This window comes from Sorex fumeus, unplaced genomic scaffold (genome assembly GCF_029834395.1).
Source record: "Sorex fumeus unplaced genomic scaffold, SorFum_2.1 ptg000002l, whole genome shotgun sequence".
NCBI classification, from domain to species: Eukaryota; Metazoa; Chordata; class Mammalia; order Eulipotyphla; family Soricidae; genus Sorex; species Sorex fumeus.
This window is the reverse complement of record NW_026606059.1, coordinates 79,160,930-79,177,202: the sequence shown is the minus strand read 5'-3', so window position 1 is coordinate 79,177,202 and position 16,273 is coordinate 79,160,930. Positions and strand designations below refer to the sequence as shown.

Here is a 16,273-nt window from a genome sequence, read left to right as displayed (position 1 = left end):
TGACACTAACCCAGGCCTGTGCTCAGATTCCCTTCACTATCCAAAAGCAAAGTACTCCTATGAAACCTCTCAAAGGGCAGAAAGAAGCAGCTGTAGCACTAACTTACATAGTTAGCACTAACATACATAGTGTAGAAGCACTAACTTACATAGAAAAATATTTGAGTGCTTGGAGAACCTCCAATATCACCTACCCCCTTATGCTAGACATTTAAGACTGAAAATTATACTCACATGTATGGGAGCAGGAGTAGAGGGTGAATCTCCAGACTCCATCAAGGAGCTTTAGACAGGAGTTTTGTGGGGCTTCTGTGCTGTGCAGGGTACTTTCTAGAACAGCTACAGCAAAACATAGACGGATGTAGGAGCAAACCAGCTGATGGCCTTTGCTCCTGCAAATAGGCACTCATTCAGGTCTTTTATCACAGCCAAGTGGTGAGATGAAAACTCCCCCCAACACACATATTTAAGCGCCAGGGTTTACAAAATTGTTCATGATGATTTATTCAAGGAGTTCAATATTTCAACACCAACCCCTCCAGCACTGTCACGTTCCTTCCACCGTTGTCTCTATTTACCCAACTACCCCTCACGTCTGTTCCTGTAGCAGACCCACAGTCATTTATGTCATATTGCTTGTTGCCATTAAATGGGTAATGGAATGATCCAAAAATATTTCCCTAGAAGAAAATTTGTGAAAATGGTTATATTTCACCATGGGGACACGAAGTCCTTGTCTGAGGGTTTACTAAGCTGTTGTTGCAAGTGAAGCTTCTGTGTTAATGTCAATGTTTTTGTTAGTCGAGATCTATTGACTTTTGCGTTGCGTCCCACCCAATCTGGTGTGTTCCTACTGGGGTGTCAGTGTTGTAGAGTTTGGAGATGTTGCTCTGGAAAATGCAGAATATTTAATTGGGCAGTCTGGCCTGGGGCATGGCGGTGGATTTCAGGTGTGGGAGCAATTTCCAGGGCTTTGTTTGGGCCAGAACTGGCCTGCCAACCACCCCACCCTCTCGCCCCCCAGATTGCTTCCATTCGCCAGGAATGGGCGGCTAAGAAATTTTTGTGGCTAGTTGATCTCTTTTGAGATTTATTTATGAGTCTCTGGAGCAAGGCCAGTAGGTGATGTACTTGGCGGTGGCAGTGAGGTGTGGGCATGGCTGCCTGGTCTTCCGGAAGTACAGGGAGGTGGGGGGATGTTGCCCATCTCTGAGAAGGCCTGGAGTTGAAACGCAAAGTGGGTTATCCCTGTACCTGCTGGTGGTGTTCTGCTTCTCCATTACTGTCTTCTCACTGTCCTCTTGAGAGGGAGGGAGAGTGGCCACTGTTGTCCTTATTCAAGCAAATCAGAACTGAAACTCAGGGAGTTTCTCTGAACTGAGTGCTCTCCTTTAATCCCAGAGACTTGTGCCAGTCCTTTTTAATCCAGTTTATTTGCGCCAGGGTCAATATTCTTGGGGGGTCACGTAACTAGTTAGCATGCCTGAGTCTCATTTGTTATCGCAATTATCCAGTCAAATTGCTCCAACAACTAATAATGGCCATGCACCACCACCCAAGGAATTGAGAAAGAGCTAGCAGTCTGTCAATCCTGTCCGTGTTGGCCGAAGGAGGTTTCCTGAGGCTCCACTCCCGGCGGTGCCCTTTTGTCAGTTCCTTTAAGTTTCAGCTTTGCAACCATACTCCTCCCAGAACCCAGACTTTGGTTTCCTAGAAGCTGCCTGGCGGGTCATTGGGCCAATATTCTCTCTGCCCTCTCAGTTCCAACAAACCCCAAGGCACAGGTGGTGACCTTAGGGACTAGAGACCTCCTGCCTAGGAGCTCATACCCCCACCCCCACCTAGTACGTCTCCCCAGTGTCCATGCACATTTCTGAGTTTGCATCGATGCATGGAACATTCCACACCTCTCTTGAGCATCACCCAATTCTCCATTTTAGTGGGGAGCTGAAGGACCATCTCCCATTGGGGAGCTCTTCAGGCTATGAGCAGAAAGGGACTGAAGGGTCTGTTGTAGATCTGGTGACTACATTTCCATGGGTCACCAGTCCTGTCACTTGCTTGTGCCATATTACCGTAAGAGGACATGAAATATTGGTTCTCTGTGTTCCATGTTGGTTTCATTCCGGTGAACAAGCCTGGGGAGCTGCTGAGGACCGTCATGGTTATTGGGCATGCAAGTCATGACCGCATGTTCCTCAAGAAATGGACTTGCTTGTCAGTTGCTCTCTCCCCAAGTCTGACTCAGTTAGGTGGCCCTATGATGACACTCCCTTTCTCTTCCTCCTGAAAATCCTCTAATTATGCTCCTGAGTTTCTGTGGTGATTTTGTTTTATAGAGCCACATCCTGTGGCGCTCAGGGTTTTCTCCTGGCTCAGGGATTGCTCCCAGAGGGGCTTGGGGGTGCCAAATGTAGTGCTGGGGATGGAAACCTGATGGGCTGTGTGCCAGGCAGTGCCCTACCTGCTGTTCTATCGCTCTTCCCCCTCTGATGATTCTGTGGCTTTTAGATTTTACAGCCTCATGGGTGGAGTCTCCTGTGGCAATACACGCTCCTCTCTGGAGTCTGTCCCATTGCTATTCTTTGCAACCTTATTGCACACCTGTAATACGTTTTGTTTGTAAAGTAGCTGATAGAGCCCTTTTTAATTATAGACCAATCTGTAATTTGCTGACAATTTCAGCTGTAGATTAAATGAGATAAACAGCTTTTAGTAATCATTCATGTAGTGATTACACTTAATGCGTGGTGCATATTAGAACTCAGAGGGTTAATGATCTCTTCTACTTCTCAGGGTTTTATTCTCATATTTTCATTCACAAAGAATAATCCAGTCAAATGATTTTGGAAAACCAAGCAAAGGAGTGGGAGGGGGCGGTTTACAAGACCTTCCTCACTGTCAACCATTGAAAGAACATTGTTACATGAGTTAGACAGTGAAAAGGGTGACGTTGGGGTTTTGTAAATTCCACGTGGCAGCACCTTCCCTTAACTCTTCCATTCTACTCCTTTTTGGGGCTTGTGTCAACTAGCCAGCTACTGTGTGTGTCTTGAGAACGTGCTTCTGATGGCAAACCTCACATTTATCTTGCATTCACAGTAATAAACGATCTGTGGCCTTAGTGCCCATGCCTGGCGACCCTCCATTCAACACACGAAGAGCCTATACCAGCGAGGATGAAGCCTGGAAGTCTTATCTGGAGAACCCCCTCACGGCAGCCACCAAGGCTATGATGAGCATCAATGGGGACGAGGACAGTGCCGCTGCCCTGGGCCTGCTGTACGACTATTACAAGGTAGACCTGAGGCCCTGCTCTCTCCCGGGCGAGGAAGCCATGGTATTCCACCCAGGGCCTGAATCCAGCCTCTTCCTCTTCTCATTGCCAAGTGTTCCCTGTGGCAGTGAGTGACTGTATCCTCTGTCCCTGATTGTCTTACTTCATAGCACGCTAGCAATAGCTCCCGGCTGCCATCTTTGCTCCAACATCTAGCTTTTGTGAAGGAGGATTATTTCTTGCGAAACCCAAATGTTATTTGCTTACTGATTAGTTGTTGGAGATATAGGTTCCTTTCAGATTTTTTTTTTTTTTAGTTTCACAAGAAGCATTCAGAGTGTCTAGATTTTTCATTTTGATAAGGGCTATTCCAAGGAATGCTTTTGTGGAAGACTTTCGCAGCTGTTCCAAAACTTGTTTTCCTTAGCATCCCCTTTCCATTTGTTTGGATGGGTACTCAGTATTGAGTGGGAGAATGCTTCGGACAAAAATAAGTCACATGCGTGACCAAAGTACCTGCCAGACAGTACTTTCAACATTGGAGTATTTCAAGAAATCACACAAGAAATAAGAGTCTATCTAAGTTATAAATGGCTGTCTCTGGTATGACTGTGCTCTTCTAAATGTGCAAAACTCCCAGCTACTCCCTTAGAACAGGTACCAAAGGAAACAAAAATCCCACAAGTACTGACTGAATGAGGAGATTTATTACCTGCTTTGATTGTAAACACCTTGTGGCTTATTGGCACGAAGGTGAGAATGGCTGTTTATTTTGCTGCCTGGGCACAGGGAGTTCTTTATTTTGCAATCAGAACCGAATCCCCACCTCTACTCTCTCAGGAGACAATCACCAGAGAGGAGCAGTTTCCCTTTCAGTAAGCCTCAGTCTCAGCTTCCTATTCCCTCCTTGCTTCCTTCTTCCTGCTCCCTCCAGCAAGGTTTGCTGACTAGTAAAATTCCCACCCAGGTGCCCCCCAGAGGAAAAGAACAAAAAGCCAAGTCAAGTCCCCTTACCTAAATGGAGAACCAACCTGTGAGTAAGACAGGTTGGCCCATTCACGGTATTTTAAGCCAGGGTATTTTTTTCGGTTTGCTTTTTTTTTTTTTTTTTGAGGGTAGGAGGCACGCCCAGCAGTGCTAGGGCTCCTGGTTCTCTGCTCATGGATCATTCCCGAGGTACCATATATGGTGCCCAGCTTTGTTAGACTTTTGGGCAATTATCTAATGTTTAGGAACAGGTTCATTCCTTCACAGGAATCACAAGGCAGTTATCCTTTATGATAAAAAGTCAGTACAACCTGACAGTTTTCTTAGTTTTTAAAATCTAGTAGACATTTCATTAAAGTGATCCTGATAAAATCAATTGGGTCATTAAAACTTCTTTGTAATAATATTAAGCTAGTATATTAGTCCATAGTGCTTTGAATGAAAGTATAAAGATATTTTGGAGAAATAAGTATATTGTTTATTTTTTTGTTTTTGAGCCATACCTGGTGATGCTCATGGGTTACTCTTGGCTCTGCACTCAGGAATTACTCCTGTCAGGGCTCAGGGTCCCATATGGGAAGCCGGGATCAAGTCTGAGTTGGCCACATGTAAGGCAAATGCCCTATCCACTGGACTATCGATCCAGTCTCTCTTGTTTATTTTTTAATTAGAGTTAATTTTATTGCTATGAATTTGACAAATTTCAAGTATCTGTATGTGATGGCAATTACTGTGCATTATTGAAAGGAGGAGGGATACCCTAAAATAAAAACAAAAACTTTATCAAAGCAATGTTGTATTTCTCATAAGCCAAGAGGAAAAGTATTAATAATAAGGTACTATATATATATATGTTTTGGGGCCACACCTGGCAATACTCACAGGTTATTCCTGGCTCTGCACCCAGGAATTATTCCTCAGGAGACCATAAGGGGTGCCAGGAGTGAACTAGGTCAGCCGCATGAAAGGTAAGTGCTCTACCCTCTCAGGGCAGGAGGCTCTACAGTCTTTCCAGACATTGCCCAAATGCTCATTTGTAGTCCATAGTCCCACGGCTGTTCACAGCTCACATAAGCTGTATTGAAGTTATAAGGAAGTCAAACCTACTTTGAGGTCAAGTTCAATGTTAACTGAATAAGGCGATTCAGTTCTTGACACTGGGCACATCGGTGGAGGGAAAGTGACAATAGTGATGGGACTGGTGTTTGAACATTGTATGCTTGAAGCTCAGTCATGAGTAACTTTGTAAATCACAGTGCCATCATGGAGCGATAGCACAGCGGGTAGGGCGTTCGCCTTACACGCGGCCAACATGGCCGACCCGAGTTCGATTCCTCTGCCCCTCTCAGAGAGCCCGGCAAGCTACCGAGAGTATCTCGCCGCACGGCAGAGCCTGGCAAGCTCCCCGTGATGTATTCGATATGCCAGACACAGTAACAACAAAGTCTCCAATGGAGACGTTACTGGGCCCGCTCGAGCAAATCGACGATCAACGGGAGGGCCTTTTTTTTATCATAGTAGAAAGAAGGAGAGAGAGAGAGAGAGAGAGAGAGAGAGAGAGAGAGAGAGAGAGAGAGAGAGAGAGAGAAAGAGAGATCGATCCTGTTTTTAAAGTCGGACAGTTATGTTTAGTTTGCTTTTCTTTTGGGGGCCATGCCTGGCTGTGCTCAGGGCTTACTCCTGTTTCTGTGCTCAGGGCTTACCCTTGGTGGGGCTTGGGGACCCTATGAGGAGCTGGGATTGAACCTGGGTTGGCCTCGTGAAAGGCAAGTGCCCTACTTGTATTATTCCTCTGCCCGGGAAGTCACAGTATTATATCATTTGCTGTCATGCTATAACTTAGATTCCTGAGGTTGGTGGTTTCCAGTCTTTTCACATGTGCAATGGGAACCCTGTGCTATCAATATTGTCTACCTTTCTGGAAGTTATGATTCTTTTGGTGAAACACACTATTACCTGAGGAAAGTAAAGGAGTCCTACTAGTAAAGGAGTCTGTGACACCCAGTGTTCACTCAAGAAGTGGGGGTCTCTGTCCCCAGAGATGGCAAAGGCGTATTTAGGTCTTTTCACCTACATTTTAAACTGGGCACCACAGTGAAGCCCATTTTCTGTGTTGAAGTTCAGGCAACCGAGTGGGATTTCCTGGGTCACAGGATGATTCTGTACCTTTTCTAACATTCACTTCGTTACACTGTCACGCCCACGTGGACCACAAGCTCCAAACACAGACCAGACCACAGGCACTTGGTGTTCCTGGTTCTAGAGGTTGGAAATCAAGTTCAGGGTGCTGGCACGGGAGGTGCAGGTGGCATCTCCCTGCCCTCCCTTCCCATGTGGCATCACGAGCCTGACCGTCTCTGTGTTAGTGTTCCCTCCTCATCTCATAAGGACGTTAGTTTTATTGACTTAGGCCCCACCCTTATGACCTCACTTCACTTAATTGTCTTCTTATAGATCTTGTCTTAACACATTGTCATCCTAGGTTAGGCCCTTCACAGAGGGACTTTATGGATGAGAGGCAGAGGGACATATTTGCATTTTAACACGCACATTTTTAGCTTAAAAGTATTTTAAAAAATATTGCTAGACTTTCATGATTTAGGGACTCCAATACTAGCCCAGTATTCTATCTAGTGCAAGCTACTTACTACTTATAATATCAGTGTAGAGAATGATCTTTGGATGAATTTTTGTCATGATAGAAATTGATAACAGTCCACTGGGTAGTTATTTTAAAATGTGATTGTACTTACTTTAGTTGACTTTATTTCCTTCTGAGGGAGTTGGTGGTTGTAATCAAGATTCCAACTCCAGTGAAAATATAGAGCTTCCCTAGTCAGATTCTTCTTACTGACTTGGTAGTACCTGAAATCAGTTTGCTTCCCTATTTTTATCCAGCCGCTCACCTATCTACCAGCCTGCCAGCCAGAAAATAATGGGGAACAAGTGGTGTGACCTTCCACATAGAAATGAAGCTGAGCATTCAAGAAATTTTTATGTTTGTTTGACCAAGAGATGACTGTGTGTGTGTGTGTGTGTGTGTGTGTGTGTGTGAGCACACATATTTGTCTATCTCTCTCTCTATGTGTGTCTCTGTGTTATGGGTGTACACAGGTATGAGTTGGTCAGGGCAGCCCAACTGGTAACAAGATGTCTAGGACCACTCCTGGTACAAAAGAAGGACTTTGGGGAGAAGGATAATTGCATATTGGTTTTGACGTGCTTTGTAGGTGTCTGGGTAGGGATGTAGGCAAAAAAAATGTGGTTGTGACTACAGAGCTTGGGGTGGGGGGAAGGAACCTCAGTTTGTGGAAGGACAGTCGGGAAAGCAAAGATAACCATGGTTCAAACAGGCCCGGGAGGAGTGAGCCCAAAGGTTAATCAGCACCTACATGGACACTGAAGTCATTGTCAGCTCTGGTTGGGCATTGGTGCTTCTTGGCCATAGAAACTTCACTTCTATGAGCTTGGGGGCGTCGCTAACATGTACTAAGTGTTTGGAATCTGTTTTTTTTTTTTCTGATTCTTTTCATTTTTGAACATTTTGATGCACCCTTATAAACCATTTCAATAATATTTAGTGAGAACTTGCTCTCCTCCAACCTTGGGACATGACCAAGTACAAGGTGGACACATGCAGAGACTGCATCCGCCTTGGATATGGGACTTGAACTCTGTGCTCACGTTGGCCTGGAGACACATGGGGGAGGGGCAGGAGTGAGTTCAAGGGGGTAGGATGATGTGGCTGTGGTGTGTTGCCTGGACAGAGGTAGGGGCTGTGGGTCCAGCAATGACAGTGATGGAGGCATTCGGGTTTCATGTTCCCGAGGGGTGTGTTGAAGAGCTGGAAGGAAGAGACTGCTGGGACCAGACTCCCATGTTTGAGAGCACATGGGGTCTTCTGCAGGGGCCGGGTGGGCGAGAGAGTGGTCAGAAGGTGCACTGAGTAGATCCTGTGGGAGATGGAGGAGGTGGGTCCTCACAGAGAGTGGACACAGGGAATGACTGGAAGGTGAGACTGTGAGGATGCCTTCAGACTCATGTGGGTATAGACATGGCATGGCACGTGGCACAGGAAGATGATGCTGGACCTGACTTAGACCCTTCCTCTCCAAGCTGTTGCTTCCCTTCCTAGTTCCTCACACAGTCTTCTCTTCCGTGATACCCTGCGGCATTTCATCAGCATTTTTTTTTTAACTGAATCACTGAGATAGACACTTAAAAGCTGTTCGTGATTAGGTTTCTTTCAGTCATACAGTGTTTCAGCACCCATCCCTCCACCAGTGTACATTTCCTGGCACCAGTGTCCCCAGGTTCCCTCTATGGCAGGTAGCAGGCACTTCTCTCTCTCTCTCTCTCTGGCATTGTGGTTTGCACTACTGAAAGGTTATCAGGTTTATCCCATTACCTACTTTTAACCCTCAGCTCCTGTCCAGCTTGATCATTTCCAACTACTATTGTCATACTGGTCCCTTCTCTATCCAACCTACCCTCCGCTGCACACATGCTTGGGATAGATTCCAACCACTGATGAATCCTCCTAGTCCCTGTTTTCCCTCGGCTTGGATATTAGTCTTCTGCCATATATTTTTATATACTACAAACGAATGCAGTCATTCTCTATCTGTCCCTCTCCCTCGACTCACTTCACTTGGCATGATACATACTTCCATATCCACCCATTTATAAGCATTTCTTTTTCTTTCTTTTTGGGTCACATTCAGCGATGCTCAGGGGTTACTCTGGGCTCTGCACTCAGGAATTACTCTGGCAGTGCTGGGGGACCATATGGGATGCTGGGGATCGAACCCAGGTCGGCCGCATGCAAGGTACCTGCTGTACTATCACTCCGACCCTAAGCAAATTTTATGACTTCATTTTTCCTAACCGTCATCACCATTCCTGACTGGAAAGCTTCTCCATCCTCCACTTCACAAATTCCTCCCTGGAGTCCCTTTGGGGAACTTGAAGCTCTCGACTCCCAGTGGGCTTTGCTCAATTGTATCTCCTGTCACTGCATATTGTATTTTTAAAGCACTCTTGGCACTAGTTCAGAAGGAGGGGCCAAGTGCCCCGTGGCGGGACCAGGCAAGAGCACCCAATAGGCAGCGCCTCAAAGCTCCTTTCTCAAGTGTGTGGAGTTTAGGGGCACACCTGGCAATGCTCAGCTTACTCTTGACTCAATGCTCAAGAATCACTCCTGGAAGTGCTTGGGGGGAACCATACTGGGTGCCGGGGATTGAACTGGGGTTGGCCCTGTGCCCTATCTGTTGTACTATCTCTCCAGCCCCAAGCGGCTGTTAACACTCACTTCCTGGACTGCCTTACATGGCTGGTCCTTTCTCTGGTAGATATACCACATCAAATCTGTTTTTACCGTTCCTGATGGCCTAGGGACATGCATATTGCTATGCTACCATTATCCAGAACTGCATCTTTCAGACTGAAATACTACTAGGAAAATAGAGCCCCCAACCCCCAGCTCCTGTGAGTAACTGTTCTACTGTTTAGTGCTTGAATGTGACCTTCCTCACTCCCTCTGGGAAGTGGAGACATACATTCCTTCCCCCTAGGGTCTGGCTTCTTTCCCCATGTATCGTGTCTTCACGCGCCTCTGTTTAAAGCATATTTCTGAGCCCAGACTTTCTTTATTTATTTATTTAGCTTTTTGGGTCACACCCAATGATGCTCAGGGGTTACTCCTGGCTCTGCACTCAGGAATCACTCCTGGCAGTGCAAGGGGGAACCATATGGGATGCTGGATAGTGAACCCAGGTCATCCGCATGCAAGGGAAATATCCTGCCCACTGTACTATCGCCCTAGCCACAAGCCCAGTCTTGAAGGCTAAAAATGATCCTATCAGCTGTAAGACCTGTATCTGTGGGAAGGGGCCTGGGTTATTCCCACCTTTTGGTGCCTGGGACCAGCGCTGTTATGAATGTGGGTGCCCTGGGCATTCTTGTCCCATGACAGGAGCCCTATTTCATTCCTCTCCTTGTTATCCCGCATTCAGCTGGCCCATTATAGATGTTCCCAAATCAATAGATGAAAGGGTTGACAACGTATTTATTTTTATTTAACATGTATTTCCAAAGCACCCAATACTCTAGGTATTCTCTTCTAAAATAACTCATTGAACTCTCTTCTTTGTATTTGTTCTTTTGGCCACACCCAGCAGTACTCATGGCCTTCTTCTGGGCTCTGTGCTCAGGAGTGCTCCCTGGCAGTGGTCAGCCCCCCTCTGCAGTGCAGGGGATCAAACTGGGGTCAACTGCATGCAAGGCAAGTGCCCTAGCTCCTGTACTATCTCTCAGCTCCCATCCTCTGCGGCCTGGTGGCAGTCACCTCTGTAAGCCTGACTGATTGTTGGGGATATTACAGGTTCCTCGAGACAAGAGGCTGCTGTCGGTGACTAAAGCAAGTGACAGTCAAGAAGACCCGGAAAAAAGGTATGGCACAATATTCTCGCGCGTGCTGGCTCTCCAGAGCGCTCTTGCTCTGTGCTGCTGGAAACATCAAACAGAAGGACTAAACTGTCGTGTTTGGTCTTGGGAGGTCACAGGGTATGAAGCGCCTGTCTGCCAAAGTCTAGACCTATGCCGGACCTCTTGGTGAGGAGCAGAACCACATATTTGAGTTGTGCACACAAGTCACTCATAGGCTCGTCATATAGCATCCCTTCCCGGTCTCTGCAGTCCTGAATCGAGACCCGCTTGAAAGATGAGATAGTCAGGAAGACTGAGATGAGACAGGAAAAATTCATTTTTCTCTCTGTTGAAATCAATGGCAGGATGTCATTCAGAATCTGGTTTCTATTCTGACTTAAAATATGTCTACACTGCCTGTTTCAACTTTCTGATAAGAACCAGATACTTGTGACTTGGTGGTAGTGACTGTAATATCCCAGTTCTTTGGCCAGAATGATACAGACAGAAAAGAGTCCCCAGAAGGGCCTGAACTTCTTAACTCAGCTACGTCTCCAAACTCACCAGAGTCAGCCATCTCCTGCCCAGTCCAGCAGCAGAGATGCACGGAGGTTTCCTCTTGGACCTTTGTGATGTGGAACTCTGAAGGAAGGAGAAGGCCTTCTGCTAGCAGACAGGCCAGACTTCCCTGGCTGTGAGAGGCGCAGCCCGTGACATTCTGCTTTTCTTGTACAATAGCAGTGGGACCACCCAACAGCCAGATGCCATAATCTGAGTATCCAGGGACACGCCTGCCTTTGACTTGCTGTTTTGCAGGGACTGTGTCTGCTCTGAGCCCTGGCCGGCAGCGGTGGTGACAGGGAGAAAGAAGCTAAAACTCTGCCCACACCTTTCCCTCTGCTCAGTCCATATTTATTAGGCTAAACAGGCGACTCCCAGGCACAGAGGAGCAGGGAAAGCAAACAGGCCTATTCTAGTGCATCAGACATTCGAGGTTAGAAAAAAAAAAGCCCCGCCCCCCCACCCATCCCCCCATACTTTCTTTTCGTTACACTGTTTTTTAGAACACTGTCAAAGAGTAACTAATGCTTGTGTTTTTGTGGTGATTTCTGGGATTTCATGGAGTCATTGAAAGACTGGCAGCGAAGTCTAGCAAATGTCCTGTCCCTATACATGATGTATGACTTAGTCAACAAGTGGCTGAAAGTGACTGGAAGGGACAGTATTGGCACAGGGGGTGTCCATGTGCTATCATGTTACCATTACAACTGCCAGAGTCCAGAACTTGCCACTTGGAAAAACAGACTCTCCCCATGATGTGACCTGACTTTTTAAAAAGTATATTTGATGATTTGATATGTCAATCTTCGCAGGAGCATCACCCCCCCCCCCCCCCCCCCCCCCAGTACTGCAATATTTGGCTCCAGTTTGCATTCCACAGCAGGGCAGGGAGTAGCACACAATCATTTCAGTCTGGTTCTGATCATTACTTCAGATGTGTGGGGAGAATATCTTTCTAAAGTTCTCTGGCAGGGTTCTAATGCCAATGCTGTTCTTTCTTGTCTTGTTTTGTTTTGGGGTCACACCTGGCTATGCTCTCTCTGGCCCCACCAATGCTAGTCAAATGAGGCTGTGGCAACGCAGGATAGTGTTCACAATTATTTACATCAAATGGCATCAAATAATACCCATTTCTTTCGGAGATTTTGCTCCATTTATACAACCTATAGTTTGCTTAGTGGTTCAGAAGAATACCAAAAATATCTCCTATGTTTCTCTTTTAGAGTTTGTGCATTTGTTTTCTGGCAGTGCATAAGGGTTTTTGCATTAGGCCCAAATTACACAAGTAATTAATTTGATCTGAAAAGGACACGACATTTAGAGGATCTGGTTAACTTTAAATGTTCTGGCAAAGTCAGTGAGACTTTCCTTGTGTAAAGAATGGATCTGGATCATAACTTTGGTAGCTGGTCAGTATAAACTAGACTCTTAACCTGCAGGACACTGTCCAGTTATCATAGATATTCCTCCTTTAGGGGTCTGGGGTAAAATGAGCTTGGGAAGCTCGGAGTGATAATTAAACAGGTGAAAGAATGTGTGTGGGGTCTTCACTGTATTCATGATGTGTCTGACCCACCCAGGGTGGTCTTGTTATGAAAATGTGTGTGTGTCTGTGTGTCTTAAATACTGATTTTATCATGGCCTCCTTTCTTTGAGGCACATCTATTAACATTCCATACAAAGTTCTAAACAATGGAGTTGACGATGCACTGAGAGAAATGGGTGGTCTGGGTTTTGGCACTATTCAACTAATGCTGGATTCAGATTAAACATAATTTCTAAATTTTTACTTATATTTAGTCTGAGGTACAGATTCACAGTATTGATTTGGCTATGAAAGCAGGTTACTACTTAAAAGACAGACTGTTTTGTGTAGACTTGCACGTTTAGTCCTTAAAGGATTATTTTCTAGAATGATCACTACAGATCTGTGACATGCAGAGGAGATATTTTTCTGTTGGCTTTGCTCAGGTGGAGCCATTCTTTCTTCAAGCTTTACTTTGAAGTTTTATCTGAAAAATCAAAGCCAAAAGTACCAAGTTGCTTGAATCAGGCATGCCTAGAGACTAATGGACGTTCTTTCCCGAGAGTAGCAGGCAAGCTCCGTTCTTGGAAGAACCAAGTTTATTCAAATATTTCTCCCATTGGGATTTGCCAGTAAGCCCCAGAAAGCACTTGATGTTTTTAAGAGAAGCAGACAGTGGAGACAGAACTCCACACAAAGCATGTGACTCCTCTCCAGCTCCTTTAGAAACCCCCCAACTAAGTGAGTAGCAACCTCAAAGCCTTTCCCCACAGGGTCTTTGATAGAAAAATCATTTTGTCACCAATAATCATCTTCCATTAACCAGATTTTTTTCTACTTCCACCCTCTTACAGAATTCTTTAATAGAAATTAAAGTATTTCATCTGGCCAGGCAGGAATTAATTTTCTAAATCCTCTCCTTCTCTTTGTACCAGCCAGGAGGTCTGAACTTGGAGAGATCTTGTTTTACATAAACCCAGTCATACCACTTTTTTAAGCCCTGCAAGTAATTCAATGCTGAGGATATCAGTGAGCTCATGTTATTACTCAATTTAGCGAAACGATCTCCATGATAAACCTTATCTTGTTTTCCTATAAAGAGTTTACCCCACAGGATGGGAGAAAATATCCTTTCCTTCCCCTTATCCCGTCCTGACCCCCCAATTAATCTTTCCCCTGCCTTAACAAAAAAAGAAGAAGCAATTTACAACCAGAACCATTCTTTTTCAAACGTATAAAGCTGTAAAGGGGACAGTATCATCAACTTGTCAATACCTATTTGAACTTCCAGTTTCAACAACTGTCACTGTTTTTTTTTTCAGTCTTGGGGTCACACCTGGCAGTGTTCAGGGCTCACTCTTGGCTCTGTGCTCCAGGATCACTGCTGGCAAGGCCTGGGGAACCATATGTAGTGCTGGGGCTTTGCTATGTGCAAGACAAAAGTGCCTTATTCTCTGTTCTGTCTCTTTGGCCCAATGATCACTGTTATGCCTGTTTCCTCTCTTTCCTTTCTTCTTTTTAATTGCTGTAGTATTTAAAATGGGCTGGAGCGATAGCACAGCGGGCAGGGCATTTGCCTTGCACGCGGCTGACCCAGGTTCGATTCCTCTTCCCTCTCAAAGAGCCCGGCAAGCTACTGAGAGTATCCTGCCTGCATGGCAGAGCCTGGCAAGCTCTCTGTGGCGTACTTGATAAGCCAAACACAGTAACAACAAGGCTCACCATGGAGACGTTACTGGTGCCCGCGTGAGCAAATTGATGAACAATGGGAGGCCAGTGCTACAGCGCAGTATTTAAAAGGAGTCCCTGATACACCATTCCACTTCTGACTTGCATCTCTAAGACACAAAGACATCTTCTTATGCCATCTCAAAATTGCGATTACGTGGAGCTAGATTCACTACAGCTATAAATTATTCCCTAATTCATATTCCCTTGCACCCCTCCAATATCTTAGTGTTCCATGAAGTCCCTTAAGTTTTTTCAGGCCAGGATCCAAACAGGGTCTTCTCCTGCCTGACAGACATCTTTTACATGTCCTTCCATCTGGAACCATCTCCCCACCTGCCTTCCTTTTTCCAGGTGCCTGACTTACAGAAAGCAGGTGGGCAAGAATGTGATTCCTTCTGGGATGTCTGCTGGCTTCTCCTGGGTGACCTGTCAGTCCTGGCTCCAGTGGCCGTCATTCCCCAGGAAGTCAGAAACGAAGATGGGTTTAGGTTTAGGGCGGGCTTTCACTTACCTGTTTTATGGTGACAGGTCTCGGTGGGTCCAAGCGCATGCTCCGGGAGGGTGCCCCGTGCCCTGGCTCTAGTGCGGCCCAGACCCCTCCACCTGGCTCCCCATGTTCGCCAACCTGCAGGAGGGGCTGCTTAGAAATATATATTATTATTCCCCATTCTTCTTCTTCTTCTTTTTTTTTTAATTTTTTTTTTATTAGTGAAACACCATGAGGTACAGTTGTAGATTTACAATTTTTTGTGCTTGGGTTTGATTATACAATGATCAGATACCCATCCCTCCACCAGTGCCCATTTTCCACCACCATGGATAATATCCCCCCACCCCCATCCCCCCATCCTCCCTGCCTCTGTGGCAGGGCAATCCCCTGTGTTCTCTCTCTCCTTTTGGGTGTTGTGGTCTGCAAAAGAGGCATTGAGTGGCAAACATGTTCAGTCCATAGTCCACTTTCGACATGCATCTCCCCTCCTGGGAGGGTCCCCGAAACACCCCTTATTTGGTGTTCCCTTCTCTGTCTGAGCCTTCTTCTTCTTCTTCTTCTTCTTCTTCTTCTTCTTCTTCTTCTTCTTCTTCTTCTTCTTCTTCTTCTTCTTCTTCTTCTTCTTCTTCTTCTTCTTTCTTCTTCTTCTTTCTTCTTCCTTCTTCTTCTTCTTCTTTCTTCTTCTTCCTTCTTCTACTTCTTCTTCTTCTTCTTCTTCTTCTTTCTTCTTCTTCTTTCTTCTTCCTTCTTCTTCTTCTTCTTCTTCTTCTTCTTCTTCCTTCTTCTACTTCTTCTTCTTCTTCTTCTTCTTCTTCTTCTTCTTCTTCTTCTTCTTTCTTCTTCTTTCTTCTTCTTCTTCTTCTTCTTCTTCTTCTTCTTTCTTTCTTCTTCTTCCTTCTTCTTCTTCTTCTTCTTCTTCTTCTTCTTCTTCTTCTTTCTTCTTCTTTCTTCTTCCTTCTTCTTCTTCTTCTTCTTTCTTCTTCTTCCTTCTTCTACTTCTTCTTCTTCTTCTTCTTCTTTCTTCTTCTTCTTCTTTCTTCTTCCTTCTTCTTCTTCTTTCTTCTTCCTTCTTCTTCTTCTTCTTCTTCTTCTTCTTCTTCTTCTTCTTTCTTCTTTCTTCTTCTTCTTCTTCTTCTTTCTTTCTTCTTCTTCCTTCTTCTTCTTCTTCTTCTCTTCTTCTTCTTCTTCTGTCTTCCTTCTTCTTCTTCTTCTTCTTCTTCTTCTTCTTCTTCTTCTTCTTCTTCTTCTTCTTCTTCTTCTTCTTCTTCTTCTTCTC

At 45.4% G+C, this 16,273-nt stretch overlaps 1 protein-coding gene across 1 annotated transcript in view; it reads left to right on the top strand.

Annotated features, from left to right (window-relative positions):
- Window positions 1–3,106: 3,106 nt before the first annotated feature.
- The window catches only part of GRHL2 (grainyhead like transcription factor 2), a 103,819-nt gene continuing 90,652 nt past the window's right edge, over window positions 3,107–16,273 (top strand). Inside the window, 2 exon segments of the mRNA XM_056111635.1 lie at window positions 3,107–3,298; window positions 10,647–10,714. Of these exon segments, the coding sequence (XP_055967610.1) occupies window positions 3,131–3,298; window positions 10,647–10,714 (236 nt within the window). The 5' untranslated portion in view covers window positions 3,107–3,130.